Source organism: Lagenorhynchus albirostris, chromosome 14, assembly GCF_949774975.1.
Source record: "Lagenorhynchus albirostris chromosome 14, mLagAlb1.1, whole genome shotgun sequence".
In the NCBI taxonomy this organism is placed as follows: Eukaryota; Metazoa; Chordata; class Mammalia; order Artiodactyla; family Delphinidae; genus Lagenorhynchus; species Lagenorhynchus albirostris.
The window spans coordinates 61,485,300-61,498,555 of record NC_083108.1 but is presented as its reverse complement, the minus strand read 5'-3'; the positions used below and the strand labels follow the sequence as shown (position 1 = coordinate 61,498,555).

At 61.6% G+C, this 13,256-nt stretch overlaps 2 protein-coding genes and 1 non-coding gene across 5 annotated transcripts; 2 read left to right on the top strand and 1 right to left on the bottom strand.

Moving 5' to 3' along the window:
* Positions 1-339: 339 nt before the first annotated feature.
* On the bottom strand, positions 340-4,710 carry TRMT2A (tRNA methyltransferase 2 homolog A). The gene is made up of 12 exons (XM_060121394.1): positions 4,418-4,710; positions 3,736-4,301; positions 3,433-3,541; positions 3,008-3,189; positions 2,715-2,829; positions 2,508-2,623; positions 2,320-2,431; positions 1,759-1,881; positions 1,501-1,576; positions 1,115-1,231; positions 883-979; positions 340-794 (listed from the first exon to the last, which is right to left on the bottom strand). Exons 1-12 carry the CDS (start codon positions 4,439-4,441, stop codon positions 563-565), a joined length of 1,869 nt encoding a protein of 622 aa, XP_059977377.1. The 5' UTR covers positions 4,442-4,710; the 3' UTR covers positions 340-562.
* A 259-nt stretch (positions 4,711-4,969) lies between these two features.
* RANBP1 (RAN binding protein 1) lies at positions 4,970-11,037 on the top strand. Of its 3 annotated transcripts, none has more exons than XM_060121396.1 (6): positions 4,970-5,120; positions 6,186-6,322; positions 7,835-7,992; positions 9,326-9,454; positions 10,138-10,203; positions 10,625-11,037. In XM_060121396.1, the coding sequence occupies exons 1-6, from the start codon at positions 5,106-5,108 to the stop codon at positions 10,738-10,740; spliced, it is 621 nt and encodes a 206-aa protein (XP_059977379.1). In that variant the 5' UTR covers positions 4,970-5,105; the 3' UTR covers positions 10,741-11,037. The 3 variants fall into 3 exon arrangements, with proteins under 3 accessions (XP_059977379.1, XP_059977378.1, XP_059977380.1); XM_060121395.1 differs by lacking the exon at positions 4,970-5,120 and adding an exon at positions 5,448-5,587; XM_060121397.1 differs by lacking the exons at positions 4,970-5,120; positions 6,186-6,322 and adding an exon at positions 6,370-6,946.
* LOC132504564 (small nucleolar RNA SNORA77) lies at positions 10,246-10,371 on the top strand. The gene has a single exon (XR_009534953.1). It is a non-coding gene; the product is annotated as a small nucleolar RNA SNORA77 (small nucleolar RNA).
* Positions 11,038-13,256: the final 2,219 nt, after the last annotated feature.

Sequence of the window (13,256 nt, the reverse complement as noted above, 5' to 3'; positions counted from 1 at the left end):
AGCGGTGTCCCAACCCCACCCCTAGCTCTTGTGGTCACTGGGAGGTATGTCCCTTTGGGGATGGGACTGCAATGAGGGTGGGGAAGGGCAGTAGGGCAGCATCTCGTTCTGTGCTCCCCACACCATGTGTACAGTTGGCCCTTGGCCACAAGGCCTGTGTCTCTTGTCAGACAGCAGGCTCTCTGCTGGGACACCGGGACTTTTGGTCACGCAAAGAGCTGGGAGAACTGTTCCAACTGGGCCAGTTCTTATGAGCGCTCCTGGCCCTGCCCCGTTGCACCTGTGGTGAGAGTAGAGGAGAGTCCCTGTGTGCCAGGCTCTGAGTTCTTATCACAAACATTGGTAGTTCAGCACTTGTTTATTCCAGCCCTTGCGGCCCATTTTGGGGGTGAGGGGAGAGCAGGCCACAGGAGCCCACGGGGACAGGGGTCTTGTACCCTCTGTGGCTACTGCCTGAGTATGCCAGGCCGGGCAGGGCAAGGACTTGGGGAGCCCCAGGATTCTGCCCATGATGCAGTCTGGGTGCTGTTCTGGAAAGGCTGGTTTCTGCTGCCCCAGAGAACTAAGAAGCAGGGGAGGCCCTGGTTTCTGGTGGGGTGTCACCTGGGGGCCCTGGTGGGGGCTGGACAGGAGGATCCTGGGGCTCTAGGGCCCCCATGCCATTGGGGTGCTCCACTCTCTCAAACAGGATGAGCATCTCACAGTGTGGGGTCTGCGGGAACAGGTCCACGGCCACAGCCTTAACTGGCCGGAACGGACTGCCCTTCACCCGGTTCGACGGGGCCCTGCAGAGGCTATATAGGAGGGAGTGCCATGGTCAACTGCGTGGGTACAGCAGGGTCTCCTGGGGTGAGGCCCCATCCACCCATGCCCCACACTCACTCCACAAAGTTGCCCATGGCTGCTCGGGGGTTGCAGGAGACATATAGGAGTCGCTTGAGGTTCTCAGCTCTGCGGACAGCCAGGATCACTTTGGAATCTGGGGAGGCACAGACCCCTCAAGGGAGAGTCCCCAATGGCTCCCCCTCAAGGAGCGGACAGGGGCCCGAGACCAGGCAGCCTAGTGGGCCACCCACTGCCTCCCCACACCACCCCTCAGGTGGACACCACTCACGTAGACCGGCGCGGGGTGGGTCCAGGATGGCCATGAGCTGCTGGGATGCCAGTCTGCTCACCAGTGCAGGCACCAGGTCCTCGGCCCTCCCACAATGGAACTCAACGTTGCTCAACTCTGGAGGTGACAGAGCAGCGGCCCTGCCATGAGGCCCGGGACACCTCCCAGAGATCTGCCCGGCCATGTCCAGAAGCCCCCAGAAGACACCTCAAGAAAACCCTTCCCTGCGGGGCAGCCCCAGGCATCGTGGGCGCACAATAGGTCCGCACAGTAGGGGCCCTTCTGCCCCCACCCCGTGAGCCCTAGGAGCCACTGGGTGGGTCCCAGGTGCCCTGTGGAGGGACACACAGGGCCTGCCACCCACTGCGAGGCCCGCTGGCTCTCACCGTTGTCCAGGGCATTCACCCGGGCGTCCTCCACAGCCTCCTGGCACAGCTCGATCCCCACGACTCTCTTTACCTTCTGGAGCAAAAACAGGGCAGACTGATGGCACCCCTCCCCACCCCTGGATCTTCTGGGGGGCAGCGGAAGAGGACCTGGAACAGTCTGAGGTTATCTTAGGGGGGTCATGACAGACAGGACGGGTGATGACACAAGGGTGGGGTGGGGGAGAGCATGCTCTTGACCGGGGTAGGAGAGCTCACCCGGGCCAGAGCCAGGCCGATGGTGCCGGTGCCGCAGCACACGTCCAGCACCGTGCTCCCTGCGTCCAGCTGGGCCCAGTCCTGGATGAGCGTGTAGAGCACCTCAGCTGCGGGGGTGTTCACCTGGGCGTGGGTTACACATCAGAGCAGCCTATCCGCTGCCCACCAGCCCCCCAGTGTCTGCATCCCCAGGCGCTTGTGCTCTTGTTGCCCCCCCACCCCGACTCCCTTCTCCACCTCTAACTGCCTGAGGGCCCCAGGGCCCCTCCGTCCACACCCTGTCTCCCGGCCCAAGAAAGCAACTCAATGCTACCCCCCTCCCACCTCCTCGAAAGCTGGACCCATGGGACACCTGCAGTAGCTGATACCAGACCCCACCAGTGCCAGAGCCTGGTGTCGTGCCCACAAGCCACCCTCCCACAGGGTGGTCACCAGGGTCTAGCGAGTGGCCACGGTTAGTAGCCCTTCTTCCAGGTGGCCGACCTCACAGCCCTGGCAGCTCCCTGCCTGGATGCTCTCCCCTCTCTGCTGCACCAGCCCGGAGCCCAGGGATCTGGTCACCTGGAAGAAGGCGTGAGGGGAAATCCGGAATGTCAGCCCCAGCAGGTCCTCGCGGATGCACTCGTCCCCGGCCACGTGCTCCAGAGGCAGGCCCTCTTGGCTGGGGGTCTTTCTGTGGGCGGGAAGGTGGCTCTATTGGTGTCACCAGTCCTCGGAGAAACCCGCCCAGCCCCACCTGGACTACCTACCGCTGTCCCTCCTCCACGAAGTAGAGGCAAGTCACCCCGCTGGTCTTGCCTGACCCCTCCATGAAGTGCTGTGCCAAAGAAGCCTTCAGCCCCTCCAGCTCCTCAGGGCTCAGATTCTGGAGCAGACAGTAGAAAAAGCCCATGAGACTGTGTCGAAGTCTGCTCTGGCCCAGACACCCCTCCCCCAGCAAGCCACCCGCTTGAGACCTGCGGGTGGAAGTAGGCAATGGCCATGGCTTGGCCACGGCGGCTGATGCGCACGGTCAGCTGCTTCCAATGACCCGAGTATGTCTCCGGGTCATACGCCGAGTAGGGAGTGGACCTGTGGGAGCCACAGATGGCCCTGAGTCCCTGACATCTGCCGACCGAGATAGGGTGAGCAGCGTCCCTGCTCTCTCCTCCAGCCACACCCACCAGACCCCCCAGATAAGACCCAAGTCTTCTGCTCCCAGACTGCCTCGGGATGTCCCGAAGCCACCAGCCCAGCCACGTGTCCTCACCGGATGAACTCCTGGAAAGCCTTCACCACCTGCTTGGTGGCCCCAGGGATATGCACGGTGTCGAAGGGGGCTGCCACAGCACACGTCCCGCCCTTGTACTTGCCAAGCCGGCAGCCGACTGTGTTGTCTTCCCCATCCACCCCAACACCAACAAGAAACTCACATTTGTTCCGATACTCGGTCTGCAAGGAGAGAAAGAAACAGAGATGCCCACCCTTACCCCAGCGGTCCAGCACTCGTGCACGGAGGGTGCACAGCAAAAGACAGCAATGACCAAGGCCCTGGTTCCCCCGCAGGCCCTGGCAGCCCAGGGCAAAAGGCTGACAACTAACAAGCACTGGATAAGAACCATAAGCAGAAGCGCAGCAGAAAGAGAGATGGAAGAGCCAGGAAGGAGGAGCTTCTGTGAGAGCAGAGGCCCTGACCTGCTGAGGTGATGGCCGGACCCCCTCCAGTGGGCAGCAGGCCTTGTTGTGTTTGTGCCTCTGTAAAAGCAGCCAAGGGAGCAGGGCGCGGTTGGTGCTCCCGATTTCCCTGCGGGGCAAAGGAGGAGCAGAGGTCAGGCTCCAATTGCCCAAGCACCTGGGCCCCTTTTTGGGACCTCACTGTCCCGACCGGTAACACAGGGTTTTTACTGGTTGGCTCCCCAAAGGGGTATCTGAGCAGGCTGAGCGCACAGGGAGCCGCCGATGGGCGCTCTGCCCAGGAGTGCCTGCACCCACACTCACTTGGCAAGCTTCTGCAGCACCTGCTCACACTCCAACCGCTTCCGTTCAAGCTGCTCCGCGTAGGGCATCGTCCAAAGAGGGGTCACCACATCAGCAATGCACGTGGCGGGGGTGGTAGGCGGCTCCCCTTGGTCCTCCCGCTGCCTCTTCCGGGCCAAGGGGTCAGCCTTGGGCCTGGCGAGGCGCACGCTGAGCGGCCGGCCCTTCCACAGGGCGCCGTGCAGCACACACAGGGCTTTGTCGCGCTCGGCAGCGCTGCGAAAGGTCACGAAGGCGCAGGGAGGCTGCCCGAACAGCTTCGTCTTGTGGGGCTGCAGCCCGAAGCGGCCCAGGAAGCGCCGGACGTCGCTAAAGCTGGCGTGGCGCGGCACGTTCTGAAGCTCCAGCTTGAAGATCTCCGAGGTGAACAGGCCAGCCCGGATGTAGCCGTAGGGCCCCGGCTGAGCACCCGGTCCCGCGACCCCGGCCCCCGTGGCCTGCTCCTCCCCCTGATGGGGGCCCGGGGCCGCGGGGCTGCCCGGCGCGCTGGGGCCGTCCTGGACGGGGCCCCCCACGCACGCCCGGCCCTGCGTGGAGACAGCAGACAGGCGGGCTGGCTGGGGCCCGCGCGCTCCGAGCCTCTCCCTCCCCGTCCCATGTCACCACCCGCCCCCGGCTCCGCCAGGGTCTCCCTTCACCGTACTTCGCCGTCGAGCTCGTCACCCATCGTCCGCTCCGTCCGCCGCCTCGTCCGGGGCCTGGCACACGGGCGGCGAGCGGAGAGCGGCTGCGACTCGGGGAGGCCGGCCCTGCTCCGGCCCGGGCAGGGGCGGGACTCGTACCCTCTGCGCTCAGGTCCGGGTCCCGGGCACGGGCTGCGTAGCCAGCCAGGCAGGGTCCCGCGCCCGCCGCTCTCCTCGCCTGCCGCTCTCTCGTCAGCCGGCGCGCGCAGCTGAGGCGGCGCGTCTCTATCGTCCCCGCTTCCGGCGACGTCATCGCCACGCGCCGCTAGGACCCCCAGCACTGTCCGCTAGCTCTAGGGGCGCGCGCGGCCGCGGACGGAAGTGCGCGCGAGGGCCGCCGGGAGTGCGCGCTCCCCGGCCTCCGGGCGGGCCGGGCATGCGCTGCGGGCGTTTTGGCGGGAAGCGCGGGGCGGGCTGGACAATGAGAGTGTCCGCCGCCTGAGCCAATAAAGCTGCGCTGGTTTTGAATCGCGGCGCGTTTCCCGCCGCCGGGGTCAGGGGTCGGGGTTCGGGTCGCGGGGCGGAGGGAAGAGAGGGCGGGCGGGAGGTGCCGGCGCCAGACGCGGAGGAAGGAGCTGCGACCAGTCGCCGAGAGGCCGCGGAGCCCGCGACGACCGAGCCAGCCGAGCCGCCGCCGCCGCCGCGCCCATGGCGGCCGCCAAGGTGGGCCGGGCTGGGCGGGCTGGGCCGGGGGCCGGACGGGCCGGGGCCGCTGCCGGCGGCCACGTGGGAGGCCCGTGCCGCCGCCAACCCCCGCCGGCCAGCGGGCTCAGGCGCGGGGCCGCGTGACCTTGGGGCGGCCGGGCCTCGCGCTCACTCCTGGCCGCCGGGCCGCGGGCAGGCGCAGGCCTCCCGCTCGATCCCCGAGGGCCCCGCACCGAGACGGCCCCCGCCCGCCCGCGGCCCGCGCAAAGCCCCATTCATCCGGTGCTGGTCCCCGAGCCGCCACCGGCCTCCGCTCCCGCGCGGCCCGGCGGGTGGCCTGTGGCGGCGGGGGCCCGGGGGTGGCCGTGCGGCCCGGTGCGATCCGGCCGAGGAGTCGGCGAAGGCCTGCGTTTCTGGGCAGAGCCCGGGAGCTAAGTCTGGGTGTCTTATCCTCCCGAGTTATGGATTGCCAAGCCACGTGCTCCGTGAGACAATCTAAAACATGATCCTTTGTGCTCTACAGTTAGTTCTTTGTACTGGATTAGAATTCTGTAGCTCTTGTGTGAATTCTTTTGAATTTTAAACGTAATTTTCCCAACCTAGGTATAACTGCCGGCAGAAATGTGAGTCCTGTATAAACGCTAGCAGATCCATCACAACTTTTTTTCCTCTTAAGCAAGAATACAGATTTTTCTCAACCAGTAAAAACTCAAAGGGTTGCTTTGTTTTAACGGTAGTGTTTCTTTCTAGGCCCTCTTTTCTCCATCATCGTGTCCTTAGTCTGTGCGTGGCAGTACCAGCATCTGCATCTTGCAGATGAGGAGCCTGGGGCAGTTTCTCCCCGGCACTGGGAGTTTCAGGGTTTAGGGAGACCAGTCAGTCTGTGCAGGTGTGGTTGTTGCATCTGGGGGAGGGTGTCGGAGTCTGGTGTCTCACTGCAGATCCCAGAGAAAAGCTTTGGGTTGAAAGGCTTTTTCAATCCCTTGCTTTGTGGTGAGGCCCTTCCCTAGTGGGGATGATGGCTGTGGCCACTGGTGAGCTCTGGCATGGCCAGTAGGGTCACATCTCCACCCTCTTCCACAGGACACGCACGAGGACCACGACACCTCCACCGAGAATGCCGACGAGTCCAACCATGACCCCCAGTTTGAACCAATAGTTTCTCTTCCTGAGCAAGAAATTAAAACGCTGGAAGAAGATGAAGAGGAGCTTTTTAAAATGTAAGTAAGTTGGTGTCTTTCCAGAAGTAGGCATTTTTAGTATAAGATAGTAACTGGATTTTACGGGTGTCAAGATCTTGGCTTGACCTTTAACCACACGGAGAGTTTTGTGATGGCTACTCCCATGTGGAAATCAAGGCTGTTGTTAGAATCAACTCATTCCTAGGTCTTGGGTGTCCCTGCTGCCCTGAGGCCAGTCCTGGGGAGGGCATGGGCACTCCCAGGTGTCATGTTACCACTGCTCTGTCCACAAGGGACATCTCCCCAAGACCCCTGTCCTTGCCACCCTTGCCTCTAAGACTCTCTCAGACCCCTGCCGCTGGTTGAGCATTGGGTCTTTACTATTATCTTTTTTCCTTAAATGTGGGGGTATTTTGAAGTTTATGAATTTCCAATTCAATACTTTCAGTATACAAAACAATGCCTGGAATTACAAATGAGAGTGGGCGGTGCTATAGTCATTAAAGTTACTCTTTAAAAATCATACGTGATTCTTGGTGCTTTCAACAAGAAGCTACGGTGGCCGTGTCACTTTGAAGCAGTGGTCACAGAAGCCGTGCATCCAGATGTGTGCAACAAAGTGACGGCACCGCGCGGACACGCAGGATCGCAGGAGACGCTAATGTAGCTACAAGTTAGTGGAAATCAGGGGGAAGCAGACTCTCCACCCATTCAAATTCTGTCCAAGATACCAGGTTATGGTTTGAGTGCTTTGCTGTGGGTCAGGGGAGGGAAGCAGAGGGGATCCCAGCACTGCGACTCCTCCCTCTAAGACAGGGAGGCTGGAGAGACCAGCCCCTCCCCACCACTTCCAAGGGCCTGGGGAAGGAGAAGCTGTCTGCACCCCTTGAGTCTCAGAGGGTGCTGGGCGGCTCCATAAAGACACTGGTTTTCTGGGTCTCTGATCTGCATAGAAATGCTGCTGCACTTCCTGGCATCCTGAGGCGGGTGGGGCCGTCATGATGGGCCTGGGGCTTCTTCTTGAGGATGCATCTCCCTTGACAGAGTTGAGTTCGGAGAGCAGAGTCTTCCACAGGAAAGGGACCGGCTGAGCTGGGGTCCTGTGGGGAAGCAAAGGGCAGGGCTGCTCTGGACAGGAAGGCAGGCTGTTGGGCCAGAGCCTGGCGGCCTGAGCAGAGGCCTGCAGTCCCGTCTTCCCAGCAGAGGGAAGGCTCCTCGGCTCCTGCCTACTTCCGTGCTGCCCTTGTGGCGCCGGGGACGCCAGGGAGCCCCCCGTCCCATGATTGCAGCCTTGCCCAGGACGTGGTGGGCTCTCTGAGAGGTCAGGTCTTCCTGTTGGAATACGTTGCAACTTCTAGGAATTTTTTTTCTTTTTTTATTGTGAAGTAAAAACCTGGAGTTTGTTGAGCCACCTCACTCTTTTGTTGACATCTTGACTTGTGGTTCTGGGAGTAAAAAGAAAGGCAAGGGTGTCTCGTGATGCCGCGGGCGCAGGCTCATTTGTCCCCTTCCGTGCTTGCCTAACCCCTCGCTCAATGGCTTTCCTCAAAGGCGGGCCAAGCTGTTCCGGTTCGCTTCAGAGAACGACCTCCCGGAGTGGAAGGAGCGGGGCACCGGGGACGTCAAACTGCTGAAGCACAAGGAGAAGGGGACCATCCGCCTCCTCATGCGCAGGGACAAGACCCTCAAGATCTGCGCCAACCACTACAGTAGGTGGCCCCGGGCACAGTGTGGGGCGTCCAGGGAAAGCCACCTGCAGCTTGGCTGGCGAAGGGGTGACAGTAAGATTCCCCCCATTTCAGTCCCTTGGTTATTGGGCTGCTCTGGAGCCGCGAGTGTGTGTCTGGAAGCAAAAGTGTCCGGTGGGGCAGGGCCCCTCCTCTGGGCACACAGGTGACCCTGGCAAGAACCAGAGGGAGCAGCCCTGGAGGGTGATGTGGCCAGATGAGCAGGGAGGGCCCTCCTGGCGCCACAGTCCCCCTGGCCTTCACGGGCCAGACTCCATGTCCCTGCCCCATGGTCCTCCCACCCTGCCCAGGCCATCGGCTCTGGCCTGGTCCTTGTCTTCCAACCCAATTTGAGGTGTTTCCCCGGGGGTTTTCCCTGACCCCCTGCTTTTCCCAAAGCCAGGCCAGTCACTGGGTTGTTTGCTGTGAGCTGCAGGTGGGTCCCAGGCCTGGTGCCCTGTAGGAATGCAGGATCACTGGGTGTCTGTGGGCTGGGATGACGTTCTCGGTTTAGAATGTGACGTATTCCTGGGGCTGGGCATGTCCTGTATCTCAGGAGGCTTCTGCCAGGGCCGTGGGGTGAGCGTGGCTCTGGGGTGCTCCTGTTTCTTGGGGAGCTCGTCCCCCTTGAGTCTGTGCGAGGTCTGAGAAGATGGACAGCTGTGTTTATTCCCGGCCGTGGCTCAACCTTCTGTGACGTACGAGCAGGTCACGAGGCCCTCAGTGTCCACTTCTGGTGGCCTCGTTCCCCGTGGTGTCCCTGGACAGTGCAAGGCTGAGAGTGGTTGCCCTGGTCTGACCATGGCCTTCCTGGGTGATCACTCCACTTCCTGGCTTCTGCTCCTCTGCCGCTCCCCACTTTCTGTGGGCCAGGTCCCAGATGGAGTGGCCAAGCATGGACACAGCCATGTGGTGGGTGCCCTTCACTGGAAGGGCTGGGCGCACCAGGCCTTGTGGCCCATGTCTGCGCTGGGTCTGGGGGCTGCTCAGACAGGGGCAGGGCCGTGGGGCTGGGTGTGAGCAACCATGGTGGCATTGGAGGCCTTGGCTGAGTTGGGATTGGAAACCCTCGCTGAGGTGTCCTCGTGGTCAGGGAATGGGCCACCCTGTTCCCAGATTCAGGGCGGTCCTGGTTTTAAGCGAACATAGGATGTTTTCAGAGGTTTGGGTAAAATCCAGACCCCACAGGACTTTGTCTGAGCCTGGTTGGCAAACCCCAAACCAGGCCTGTTTTGCCCCAATTCGGGCCTTCAGGGGTCAGGGTGGGTGGGCCAGCTTGACAGCTGCACCATCCTCATGGGGCTTCTCTCTCCAGTCACGCCAATGATGGAGCTGAAGCCGAACGCAGGCAGTGACCGTGCCTGGGTCTGGAATACCCACGCAGACTTCGCCGACGAGTGCCCCAAGCAGGAGTTGCTGGCCATCCGCTTCCTTAACGCCGAGAGTAAGCAGGCCTGGGCCAGCCTGCCGCTGCTTCTTAACGGTGTAGCGGTTTGGTTGCAGACGCCAGTGCTGTTGCTTTCCTGGGAGAGTTGACGGCAGCTGGGAAGCGTGTGGTGGGGACTGTTCCTGCCCTGCCTGATGGGCCCTCGGGGAAGGGATCTCGGTGCCCTCGAGGTCTTGCCCAGACTCTTGAGTCCATGACAGTGTGGTTCCTTTGCTGAGTTCACAGGGGCCTGTGCTGGCAGTCTGCCCAGGGCCGACCTGTTCTCTCACCATGGCCTGAGTGCCAGCAAGGGCAGTGCCCAGGCAGACCTCTCCCCTGCTGGGACATCTTTCCAGCTCGGGTTGTCAAAAGCAGCACCCAGTGGGCCCTGGGGGGTTGGTTGGGTGCTGGGGCTCAGCACCCCAGTAACTGAACATCCAGTGGTGAATGGACCTCGCCTCTCCTCTGGGAATGGGGCCTGCAGGAGCAGAGAGCAGGGGGCCTGCAGGAGCAGAGAGCAGAGCGCCTGGCAGGAGCAAGGCTACCCTGCCCTGCCCAGATGGGTGCCAAGTCAGGCAGGGAGGTGGAGGGTTGGGGCAGCCTGGGATAGGCCTTATGAATCTTGGAGTTTCAGACCCACCAGGACACGTACTCCTCACTGCTTAGGGACCTTAAGGGGGTATCTTTTCTCACCTCTGCAGATGCACAGAAATTCAAAACGAAGTTTGAAGAATGCAGGAAAGAGATTGAAGAGAGAGAAAAGAAAGGTGCCAGATGCCCATGGGGTGGCGGGCGCCCGGGGGGGCTCTGCAGACTCACTCTGCACCTGACTGCAGCCCCAGGCGGGTGCTTTTTCTGTCTGCCACAGCAGCATTCCGGGAGGTTGTGACCACTTTGACCTGTTAAGGGCAATGCAGCCACCCCGGTACACGGGTGCTTTCTGAGGGGCAAGCCAGCCACTGGGGCCCCGTGCACGTGCTTTCTGGCCTGGCCTAGCAGCCAAGTCACGACGTCTCCCTCGTGGTCACCTGCTTACTCAGGGCCCCATGCTGGTTGCCAAGCATCCTGAGTGGGGTCCCAGGCGTGAGCACGTGTTTACCTGGAGGCACACAGGGAAGTGGTCTGTCTGCTGCCACGGGGCTGGGCAGAGCGGTGATTCTTTCTTACTGCGTTCCTGTGTCTTGGCAGGATCTGGCAAAAATGATAGTGCCGAGAAAGTAGCTGAAAAGCTAGAAGCTCTTTCGGTGAAGGAGGGCAAGGAGCCTGAGAACGAGACCAAGGAGGTGGCTGAGGAGGAGCAATGAGTCGGCTCCCGTTGTGTTCTTTCTCCCTGTCTTTTCCCTTTTTCTTTTTTTAAATTTTGCCCTGCACCCTTCTTTTTGGTTTGTTTTTATTCTGTTTTGTTTTTACAAGGGACTTTATATAAAGAACTGACTTCCAACATTCAGGTTGTTTTTTTCTAAGTTTTTGCCGTAATGAAGACGACTTCAGAAAATCCATTACCCAGTCGTGAGAATGTACTGTGCTAACTTTCTTTTCCATAGTGGAAACACTTATTTATAGTCATCAAAATAGCAAATAAACAACACGTTTGAAACTTGCATGGAGGCAGGACCATGTGTGCGTCGGCCCCATCCTGGGACAGTGGATTCCTGCCCCGTTGGCTGTCACACACGCTCTGCTGTGTGGCCTTTGGGCCGCGGTGCGTCTGAGCTGGTGCTGGTGGGGCAGGTGGCCTGGGGAAGCCAGTGCTGTCCTGGAGACCTAAACAGCCCTGCTTTGCCCCATGGCCAGGAGCAGGGAGGTTTTTTCCTGGCCTTTGGGGGAGAGAGGAAGCCCACCAGGTCCCCTTGGCTGCGGCACAAAGAGACCTAGTGGGTCCCCTGCCTTCGGCTGGGCATCTTTCGTTGGCCCTCAGTCCTGGCAGAGCCACCCGTCCACAGCTCGCACATCTGGCCTGGTGCTGGGTGCAGGCGGGGCTCAGCCCCACAGCCATCCTCGGAGAAGACCTGTCTACGTGCTCCTGGCCCTCCGTCTGGGTGGAGGCTGGGGACATCTGCAGGAGCTTTCAGTAAGGGAGGACTTCAGGGCTGCAAGCGGGTTAGTGCCATTTGGAGTTTGTCCTGTAAGGCAGGTAGGCCTAAGCATCAGAGAGGTTCTCCAAGCACACGGTCTAATGGCCTGTGTCCTGGGAGACCACCCAGGCTCGGAGGAGCTCCCACAGGGGAGGGGAAGGAGCCTGGCAGGAGCCGACCCTGGAGCACCTATCAGAGGCTTCCATCATGGCCTAGCCCTGGCCTGTCTTCCCTGTGTCCTGTGTCCCATTTAAACCTCACTTCCTTGGCACCTCTGGTGGAGGCACCTCCAAAGGAAGCCAAACTGAAGACCTCACTGGCCTTGGTCACGTGCTGGCATCCCAAGCCCTCGCTTGCTCGCCAGGCACCTGTGGTGGTCCTTGCCTCCCAGGGAGGCCCAGGGAGGGAAATGGAAGCTTTTGCACCTCCCCATTTCAGTCGTGATGCTGGTGGAGGTCACGATGCATTGACCGGAAAGGCTGGTGCTGGGCCGTGGTCCTCCAGGGAAGGGTGGTCAGACACCCCTGCCAGCACAGAAGGGATGTGGAACGTCTCTGCTTTGGGCTGTAGTACATGGTGAATTCCACTTGCTGTAAGACGCCAGGCTGACTTCCCTCCTCTTGGGTGAGGAGATGTGTCTCCAAGGGGGGAACCCTGAGCGGGGTGGCCCCTCAGGGTGGCTGGGGCACAGCCATGCTGTGACCAGGCTGCACTGCAAGGTGTGGCAGCCAGGACGATCGGGGACACTGTGGGGGCTCCTCTGAGCCCCCAGCCAGTGTATGTCCAGGTGGACTCCCTGAGGCGAGGGGGTGTGTGATGGGGTGGGGGTGGGGCGCGAAATGGCCACTCTTCCAGGTCAGTCCCTTGGCCTGCAGCTCAGGCACTCTCTGCTGTGCTCAGGAGAGGACACCTGGGCCATGGCCTCACTGGGTCCGCCCCACCCGGGACCCCTCTGCCCAGGCAGTCGGCAGGGACCTCTTCAAGGGGGACACGTGCCCTTCCTGCCCACGCCCAGCGACAGGTGCTTACTGCACAGCTCTCACCCCGCACAGACCTGGAGGCCCTCTGGGGGCCTCCGTGTGCTGGGCCACAGAAGAGCTGGAGCCAGGGCCAGGCCCAGGGGGTGGCGGAGGGCTACAGTGTGTCCTCAGGCCCTGAGGCCACCAGAGGCTGAGGCAGCCCGGGCAGAGCAAGGAGGTGTCTGCTCTCCGCTCATCTCTGGGCCCCGGGCCTCCTGGGGTGGGTGGGCTCCCCGAAGGGCAGAGGCTGTAACTGGGGTGGTGGGAGGAAGCCCATTACCACCTCTGCTGTCCAGCAGTTGCATTAATGCCTCTGTTCTGGCCCCCAAGCCCAGGTTCCTTTCTAACAGCTCACGGCCCTGCCTGCTGGGCTAGGACCTTAAGGCGAGGTGGGGTCTTCCAGTCTGAGGAGTCCCAGGGCCTGTGCAGCGTGGCCCAAGGAGGTGGCCCGAGGAGGTGGCCGCTGGCCTGCGCGGGGTTCTGGCTGTAGAGAAGCAGATGCCCAGGGCCAGGGAGGGCGAGGGCCCCACATGGATTCTGACCTGGGGAGGGGGCAGATGGGTCTTGGTTTCAGAACAGAGGACCCAGGGACCGGTCCTCACTGTGGAGGCTGTGGTCCGCCCACGCGCGGCCCAGCACTGCGAGGCTGCTGGTCCACCTTAAGCGACAGCAGTGGCGGTGCTGGAGGGGTGGGATTTCCTGCAGGAGGTGGGCCCGCCCGCGGGC

Bases quoted from the DNA above. Each gene is read 5' to 3' on its own strand.
- TRMT2A (XM_060121394.1), bottom strand. From the start codon at position 4,441: ATGGGTGACGAGCTCGACGGCGAA. The intron at 3,190-3,432 runs GTCAGGGCCTCT...CTCTCCTTGCAG, and splicing joins TCCGGCCATCACCTCAGCAG to ACCGAGTATCGGAACAAATG. The intron at 980-1,114 runs GTGAGTGGTGTC...GTGCCTCCCCAG, and splicing joins CCCACCCCGCGCCGGTCTAC to ATTCCAAAGTGATCCTGGCT.
- RANBP1 (XM_060121395.1), top strand. From the start codon at position 5,564: ATGGATTGCCAAGCCACGTGCTCC. The intron at 7,993-9,325 runs GTAGGTGGCCCC...TTCTCTCTCCAG, and splicing joins GATCTGCGCCAACCACTACA to TCACGCCAATGATGGAGCTG. The intron at 10,204-10,624 runs GTGCCAGATGCC...GTGTCTTGGCAG, and splicing joins TGAAGAGAGAGAAAAGAAAG to GATCTGGCAAAAATGATAGT.